Raw genomic sequence first — 9,359 nt, forward strand, 5'->3', positions numbered from 1 at the left:
AAAGATCCCTAGGGGACGGTGCCTTTTTGTTGTTGTTTCTGATCACGGTTTCAGTCCTTGCGTGCCAACAACAGATTCTGTTAAATGCACCAGAACATGCTTCAGTTTAACACTGAGGTTTTTTCATTTCAGCAAGACACTGCCCGCTGCAAAGCAGACGGTGGAGAGAGCTCTGGCAAAGAGAGAGTTTGGGATTAAGTTTGAACTCGAAAACCCTGCAGGCAGCGAGGAGAAGGCGCTGCAGTGAACTCCGGTACTACGTGGCAGGCTTTCTCTGGAGAACCCAGCATTTTGGAAACTAAGCGAGGGGGGGCGGAGTAGCTTGCAAGCTACACAACTGCCCTAGCTGCTTCTTCAATACACCCACCAGACAGCGCACAGCCCCCTATGCGCCCTGGTCTCCCCGTCATGCCGACCCCATGGGTGCCGAGGAGCAGCAGCGAAATCACCCACCTTTTTCACTCTCCGGGCCGTATAGAGCCCCATCCCGTCCTGAACTTTAGACGACTTCAGGGCAAACCTGTCCGGCACGTACATGCCCAGCATTTTGCACTGACTCGGGCCGCTTGCTAAAGGGGAGAAGAGTTAACAGGGACTTTCATTGCAAAGGGCAGGAGATGGGGGAGGGGGCAAGGACAGAGAGGCCGGTTGCAGGATTACCCCGGCTGGCTCCCGGAGGAGAGGGGCGGAGTCAGAGGCGGCTGCAGGAGCTGGATGGGAAAGCCTGGCCTCCAATTGGCTGAAAGTTGGTCGGGGGAGATCTCTGCAGAGAGAACGGGCCGCTCCTTAGGGTAGCACCGCGGCGGGCGGGGGCTGCAGGGCCCGGGGGGGCATTTTTTCAGCCGCCCCAAATTGCACACTCCGGGGCTCAGTCCCAGACTGGCCGAAAACACGAGATCTGGCTCCGGATCTTCCGGAAGTTCAGTGATGTTCTGATCCAGCGCCGCTTATTTCAGCCCGATAGAGACAGAGAGGCAGACAGGCCCACACGTTTGGACCCGATCCTTTGGCGGTCTTCAGGGAAACGGGAGAGGGAGCTTAGGCTGCTCCTGACCCAGTTTAGCTCAAGAAGTAAGATCCATAACTTTGAGATCCTGCATAGTATTGGACAGTCCTTTGCCAAATGTCATTCATGGATGTGACTGAAGCCCTGCTGCAACAATGAACACACTGCCACTATACTTCATTGTGATTATGCAAGTTATGAATTGTTATCCTAAGAAGGCATTTCGATTTCAAATATGGATGTGGTGGAAAATCCAGCACTCAGGACAAAAAATGGCCCCAGTTTCAGGCTTTGATTCTCCCTTTGTAACACCAGTGAATGTTAACCAACAATTAGTCTCTTAGGGCAGAGAACATTGTGAATACACCTTTTACCTGCTACCTTCTGTATGCCCTGTCTCATTTCCATACAGGTTTGCTCTCTTCTGCCTGCAAAGGAAGCATCCTGCTCTTTATCAAGGGCAAAGCTAAACTCTAGCTTTGGGGAGATAGCTCAGTGGTTTGAGCATTGGCCTGCTAAACCCAGGGTTGTGAGTTCAATCCTTGAGGCTGCAATTTAGGGAACTGGGGCAAAAATCTGTCTGGGGATTGGCCCTGCTTTGAGCAGGGGGTTGGACTAGATGACCTCCTGAGGTCCCTTCCAACCCTGATATTCTATGATTCTATTCCCTCTTTATTGAATCTATGTTATTTATCTTTAATTTGTGTTGCATAATACTCACACACATTTCCCAGCTGCAGTGGAGACAGACTCAAAAAGACCCAGTGCAAGTAATGACACCTGACTTCACTGGGACTCTGCACAGGTGCAAGAATCCATCCAAGCAGATCTTCTTGAAGTATTGGAGCCACAATTTGCCCCCCTTGTATTCATGACAAATATGTTGCATAATCAGAAATAGAAAGTATCAGGGGGTAGCTGTGTTAGTCTGTATCCACAAAAACAACAAGGAGTCCGGTAGCACCTTAAAGACTAACAGATTTATTTGGGCATAAGCTTTTGTGGGTAAAAAAACACTTACACTTCTATTTCTCCTAGGTCCCCAGTCCAATGCCTTAAATACAAAGGAACTTCCTTACTCTTCTAGCACCCCTCTTCCTCACTCACCCTCCATCCTGTGCACTGAATGACACAGGGGTCTCAGAACAAATAACTTGTGATCATGTAATTAAAGACTATCATAATGCATATGCTCAAAGGGATCATATTAAACAACCTTAATTTTGGCATTTCCTTACTTCTGAGTGCTTTAAAACCCTTAATATTTGTAACTTGGGGGGGGTTGTTTGTATATATCATCTTAGGTTTCTGTTTTTTGTAAATCAGAAATTACATCATGTGGAACTATAGTGACCCCCTGTGCATGGATCATCAGCACATTTGGAATCCAGGACCCTTAAGTACACAGCACAGACTTCTACAACTTGAGCTAAAGATATTACTGGTACCAGTAGTAGGTGCTATGTGGCTCAGCCACTGGAAGGAAAGCAAGACATTTGCCATTGACTTACTCCTCTATTAGCTAACCAATAATTGTGTATTAGGAACTAGAAGCCTTGAGTGCTAGTCCCGGCTTTGGAAGAGAGTGAGAGAGAGAGAGCGGTCTAATGGTCACAGTCAACATAGTCAAACATATACATTTGGCATTTTCATTCTGAAAGGCAGGCTGGCCGAGTGGCTGAGATCTGCTTAGTGTCTTTGTGCTCCTCGTATACTATACAAGGGACATAGAGAGACAGAGGAGCCCTGGAAGGAGAACCCGAGCACCAGGGCCATTTAAGGTGGCATTATACAGCTCTCCCCTCGCAGCCTGCTATGCTGGGGACAAGAAGTGGCAGTCAGTACAGTCATTCGGAAAGAGAAGAGGGGCAATGGCTAGAGCACTCTGAGTCTGGTAATTCTGCACTGTAGAGAAGCCCACAGTCAGTCTGCTGTAAGTTAGAGCAGACCCCAGGGCTCCTCCAAGTTATGCTGGGGGCTTTAAGTCACCTTTGCACCCCCTTTCCAGGTCAGTACCTTCTGTGCTATACTTCCTGAAAGATGCAGCCCAGAGTCTGGTCCTTGTTCTATTCCTAGCCCAGCCAGAAGTGACCTGGTGTAACCTCTATGTAGTGTGCCTGTCATTTTAATCACAAATCTTACAGTATTTCATCTTTCTGTTAAAAATCCAGCTGCTGGAGTCAAAAGATTTAACGTGAAAACTAAGATTTTCATGCAAAGAAAAATTAAGTTAATTCTGGGCCTCGTGGTTGCAGAGAGAAAAAATAACTTCAGTCATTAGCTGAGGTCACCCTAAAGGCTTAGAAACCAGAATGTGAATAAAAAGAACCTATATATATATATATATTTAAAAAATCCCATAAAAAAAAACCCACCATTTTTACATCAAGCTCATGATTTTTGAGGTCCTAACTCATGATTTTTAATGCTTGTGGTTGGCAATATTGGTTATGAGCCTTACTCCATTTTAATTCTGTGTACTTCACAGATTTATTAACCCCAGTCATTGGAAGAGATGAGACTAGAACTCATGGCCATAGCCTCTGGTAAACTCCCCCTTCCATAGACCAAAAGGGTAAAGGTGGCAGCTGCTGCCATTGTATTACTTCCCCCATCCAGAACTCTAGATCTGTATCATTTCCCCACATCCAGAGAGCAGTACGTTTGACATATTAAAAAATTGCTGTAATGGGCCTATGCCTTTGTTAGGATTTATTTTGTTCTTGATGTACCTAAACTCCTTCTCATTGTCTTTGGCCTTGCCAACCAGGGAATTTTCCCTAATGTGTTATGCTGCCTTTTCCTTATCAAGTAACACTGACAAAACTACCTGTTTCCCTTATCCCATTTTTAGAAACAGCTAAACTATTTTTGTTGAATCTTTCAAAAACAAAAACAAAAAAAATCAGTCTGAAGCAGAAACCAAGCATGGAAGCTTTCAGCCTGACCTGCTAAAAGTTTGGCAATTTCTTAACACTTTCTATTATAATTCTGTTTTCAACCTTAACTAAAGGAAATAGAGTTGGTTGAGGGGGGCAGGGGGAAAGTCACAGAAAATGTTGAGTTTTTACAGAAAATCCTCCAAACCAAAATCTTGTCAGAGCTTATGGTTTTCTGGTGAAAAAAATAAATCATTTTTTTTTCAAAGAAAGCAAACACTTTCCACCAAAAGTTTTGTTTAGTTGAAAACCCAGTTTTCTGTTGGAAAAAGCTGATGGGGAATTTTCAGCCAGCCCTAATGCTTTTAGCTCTATAATGTATACATAAAAAAAAAATCTCTGTTTATTTTTCCTTGCTTTTACATTTTCATATAAAAATGAAAGCCAGAATCTGCATGTTAGCAACTTAAAAACATATTTTTCTTCTTGTATAGATAAAAGTTGAAACAAGTACTGATATTTTTTGCAGCATCTCCGAGCCAATATTAACTTGTATGGCTGCTGCCTGACATGGTCTGTCAAGCCAGGACCTTTTATGAGCATGACATGTCCCTAAACATTTTTAATTAAGGAGAGACACCTAGACACCATTTACCAATCTATGTATTAGTCCAAATTCATCCTTGCTTTAAACTCACTGCATGAATGGTAAATTCTATTACCTTCACTTTTGACATCAGTTAATGCTACAATTTTGGGCACTGCTGTTCAAAGAAGTTTAGATAAAATCTCAGAAACTTAGAAAGCATGAGCAAAAAGAATCAAAAACATCTGCCAATCTGTATATTTTTCTATACAGTAAAATTAATATATAGTTAAAAATAAAGCACAAACTGTGACATTACATTTTGAAAAGTACTGTACACAGACGTAGTTTGAATACTAACCACCTTAACAGTTTGATAATATAATAAACTGTAAGACTGCAGTATTATAAAGGACAGCAGGACCTGACAGTGAATTTTCATTAATAAACAGATTAAATTTAGCTGTGAATTCAATCCAGAATGCATATATAGTTGCCTCAATATATAAACAATTTACCAAATGTAGTGAAGATTGTAACTGGAAAAAGAAAATTATTTTTCCAATAGAGAGGTTGGTTTGTTTAAATCTGATTAGAAAGTTAAAAGGAAGTGTAAAGGCATTTGAAGCAGGCAGAAGGGAAAAGATCAAAAAAGTTATTGATAAACACTTGGTATTTTAGACTATATATTTAAAATTCTGTGTTCATATCTTATACTTTTAATAAGTAGGCCACTTGTTCTTTTGAATTATGCTGTCTTGTGAAGGGCCTCACTAACACAGCAGCCCTTGCAAAGTATTCTACAGAGTATAATTTCTTTATTTTCCTTGTAGTATTTAGAGACTTCACAAATTAATTTATAGATGGGAGAAAGTTACAAGTAGTTGAAAGTAGGGGAGGGATAGCTCAGTGGTTTGAGCATTGGCTTACTAAACCCAGGGTTGTGAGTTTAATCCTTGAGGGGGCCATCTGGGGCAAAATCAGTACTTGGTCCTGCTAGTGAAGGCAGGGGGCTGGACTCAATGACCCTTGGGCTCCTTCCAGTTCTAGGAGATAGGTATATCTCCATATTATATTATTAGAGTTCCATCCAACTCCCATTAAAGTCTGTGGAAAGACTTCCACTGATGTCAATGGAAGCAGGACTTAGCCCTTAGAATGAAGATGCCTTCTGAAGCTTAACTGCAACATTACAATACACAGAGTGCCTTTATTTATTGTACAGTACACTGATATTCTTTCATAGTCTTCCAAATCACTACAGTAATCTATACTCAAAACAGTACATATTACAAAAGTGACAGGCATTTAGATTGCAGTTAATCACTTCTTTAAAATAGCCATGCTATAGTTTGCATATGGTTTGTTACAGCCATTTAAACAACCGTTTTGCCTTTATACTTTAAATTACCTGTGACAGCTCTTTTGATACATGGACAACAGCTGTAATAAGTCAGTTGTGACTCCTGACTAGATATGCTTTTTACCCGATAGCAAAAAAGAATAAAAACTGAAAGAAATATAGAATCTCTTGTGCATTGTAACAGCATGGCTTTCCCCATGGGTTGGAGAACCTAGGGCTAAGCCAACCCTGATTCACAATGAGCCCCACCTGAGAGGCAGTAGGTGATTCCAGTATAAAAGAAACAGGAATTTACAATGAAGGGAGAAGCACAAGAAATTGTAATTATGGTTGTAGAGAGTGTAGTGAGTAGTAGTGAGTCTCCTGCAGGGTCCTGAGTCAGCAGGGTAGGTAATAGCTAGGGAAAGCCTATGGGAAAAGAAAAACTACAGTGCAGAAGTAGTGGGAAGGATGCAGACAGGCCTTCAGGGAGATGGGGAGGTGCCCAATTGAAACTGGAAGAAGATTGTGAGAATCAGATCTGGTCTACACTGGGGGGGATTGATCTAAGTTACGCAACTTCAGCTATGTGAATAACGTAGCTGAAGTCGACATACTTAGATCTACTTACCATGGTGTCTTCACTGCAGTAAGTCAACTGCTGACGCGCCCCCGTTGACTCCGCCTCCACTTCTCGCTCCGGGGGAGTACCAGAGTTGACAGGGGAGTGCTCAGGGGTCGATTTATCGCATCTTTACTAGACGCGATAAATCGACCCCCCCCCGCTGGATCGCTTCGGAGGTAAGTGTAGACATGCCCTTAGTGTTCTGTTTTTAAAGACTTTGTGTTGTTTTGGATTATCGAGAGAGACTGAACTAACTTTGGAGCCTGAAGGATCCGTGTGTTCCCAGAAAACTAAATAAATGGGACCAATTGAGGGAATAGTGTGAATTACCTGTGGGCTGTGGTGTTCTCAAGAGTATGCCTACACTGCCCCTCCCCAAAAGTCTCAGGCTCACCGTGCAGGGCTAAAAACAGCAGTGTGGACATTCCTGGTTGGGCTCTGACACCCACTCCATCTCTCTATGTTTCAGAGCATGAACAGGAGCATCTATACTGCTATTTTCAGTCCCATAGTGTGAGCCCGAGTCAGTTAACCCTGGGCTATGATACTTGCTGCCCTGGCCTTTTTGTGTGTGTGTGTGTATGCAATCTAGATATACCCTTAGGGTATGTCTACACTGCAATTAGATACCCAAGCCTGGCCAGTGCCAGCTGGCTTGGGCTAAAAGGCTGTTTAACTGCAGTGTAGGCATGCCTCAAGAGGGAGATCTGAGGGAGGCTGTGGCAAAGGGAAATCTGGACATGGGGTGGGGAGGGGGCGAAGGGTGTGCTTGGGAGGTGGCTGCTTCTGTTGTATGCAGCATGTCTAGAGAAATGGATTTGGAAACAGTATTTGAGGACACCCAAGTTCTAATTCTAGAATTGCCACTCATTTGCTGTCAATAGAAACCAGAACTTCAAATGTGGGTGTCTAAATCAATTTAAGTCAATGGAAGCTGTGGCTTCTCAGCACCTTTGAAAATAAGGCACCTTTTTAACTGCCTAAACATGGATTAAATAGCTGGCCCTGCTCTCACTGAAGGCAATGGCTACATTCTTATTGCCTTTATTGGAACCAGGCCCAAAGGTCCCAATTCAGAAATGCACTTAAGCACATGCTTAATTTTAATAGTAATACTTAGCTCTTATACAGAGCTATAATCAGATCTCAAAGCACTTTACAAAAGAAGGTCACTATCAATATCCATTCTACAGCTGCAGCTACTGAGCCACAGAGAAGAGAAGCGACTTGCCCAAGGTCACCCAACCGGTCAGTGGCATAGCTGGGAATAGAACCCTGCTCTCCTGACATCCAATCCAGCATTGATCTTCTCAAGTAGGGATACTTTCTTGAATTGAGGCCAAAGTGTTTACCTTTAGTCACTGCTGTTTAAAAACGTTGATCTCACTTTCTCTATTCCTAACTTTTTTGATAGGCTAATAATAAATACTTACCCATCTTGCCATTAGTGTTAAGTAATTAGGGTTGCTCGACTACCTACATACAACATACCTGATACAAACCCAGAGATACAAGGACGTGAAAAGTTAAGCCACCTAACAGTACATTTCTTCTTTTCCTTTACCCACAGGCAAACCCCTGACTACTATGCACCACCAGCCAGACATTGCATCCTTACCTCTGCCTCCCTCAAGCTTCCCTTCTCCATATACACCTTTACCAATCTACCCTCCCCCCACCACCTAACACTGTTACACTATTGGGAGTAGTGGTTTGCTATGCTAACTGCTAAGGCCACCTACTTTAAGAGGAAAGACAGTGATTTATGCCCCATTTTAAGACTATTTTAGAACACAACCCTAACTACCAGGGCACCTCCATCATGTTAAATCTGGAAACGTTACAGCTCAGAGCAATATACTGCAGACCTTTTGAATCTATGTAAAAACCACAGCATATTCACCGAATTTATTTTTTAAGTTCTCTATGGAGTGGGGGAAAAGTGATGTTTGAGGAGCATCCATCCAGATTTGATGGATAACTCTCAAGGAAGCCAAAAAGCGGTTGTTGGGATCAGAAAACCCCTGACTGAATAGAGGTATGGCTTGGCAAAAAGTCTTATCTGTAGTGTAAGCCACAGATTCTCCTGAATCATCTTCTACAGTCCAACTGCCATGAATCTAACTCAGGTTTGGGCATCAAAAGTTCCTGTGAACTTAGACAATACAACCCCCACACACACCCCTCCTAACTAGTATGGAACAGTTCATTAGCACTCTCCACTTCCCTGTATTGACTCTGCTAAGCGAATCAGGAAGGGACAGCAATATTAGCTCACTTGCAGAGTCTCAGAGTGAAAATAGGGAAAGACAAAGCACGGTTTGTGTTTATTCCTGACCACTGGTATTTCTAGGCTATGAGTCACTTTGCCTGGTTGTTTTCATCTCACAAATGAGACTACTCAAACATGTAGTTGCTGCTGGCAAGATTTACCAGTTCTGTAGAATTCAGTAATTGCCTTCACCCTCCCCCATTGCTAGTGGTCTTCATATTTTTTCAAGGAATCTACTGCTAAGCAACTCATCTTGGCAGCCATATGTCTTTCTTTCCTCCATTTTTCACATATTCTTTTCTTGGCCCTTAGATCAACAAGTTCAATTGAGTATAGAGGCATATGTGCATGTGCTTTATTACAGAGGAGGGAACTTCCTTGCATAAAAATAGAACTTGTTATGTGGTCTGTTTAATTAAACTAATGGGTGGCATCCATGCCCTAATCAAGGTCTTGAAAACCAGTGAGTAAGCATAACTCTCAGACAAGTGCACCTGACCCCCTAGGCTTGAGAGGCTGAGCTGTAGCCCAAGCCACAACAAACATACTGTACTGCAATTTTTAGCACACTAGCTCGGGCCCCACCAGTGCAAGTCTGTCTACCCAGACTGGGAGGTGCACTCCCAACTGCAGTGTAGACATGCCCTCT

The 9,359-nt window shown here is 42.9% G+C and overlaps 1 protein-coding gene across 11 annotated transcripts in view; it reads right to left on the reverse strand.

Annotated features, from left to right (window-relative positions):
• Positions 1 to 886, reverse strand: part of PRDM5 (PR/SET domain 5) — a 138,322-nt gene extending 137,436 nt beyond the window's left edge. For 9 of the 11 annotated variants that reach the window (XM_042842383.2, XM_065596302.1, XM_042842382.2 and 6 more), the window contains exon 1: positions 454 to 886. In XM_042842383.2, the coding sequence (XP_042698317.1) occupies positions 454 to 546 (93 nt within the window). In that variant the 5' untranslated portion in view covers positions 547 to 886. The remainder of the gene's footprint in view (positions 1 to 453) is intronic. The other 2 variants (XM_042842381.2, XM_008169629.4) reach the window with 2 other exon arrangements.
• Positions 887 to 9,359: the final 8,473 nt, after the last annotated feature.

Source organism: Chrysemys picta, chromosome 5 (assembly GCF_011386835.1).
Source record: "Chrysemys picta bellii isolate R12L10 chromosome 5, ASM1138683v2, whole genome shotgun sequence".
NCBI classification, from domain to species: domain Eukaryota; kingdom Metazoa; phylum Chordata; order Testudines; family Emydidae; genus Chrysemys; species Chrysemys picta.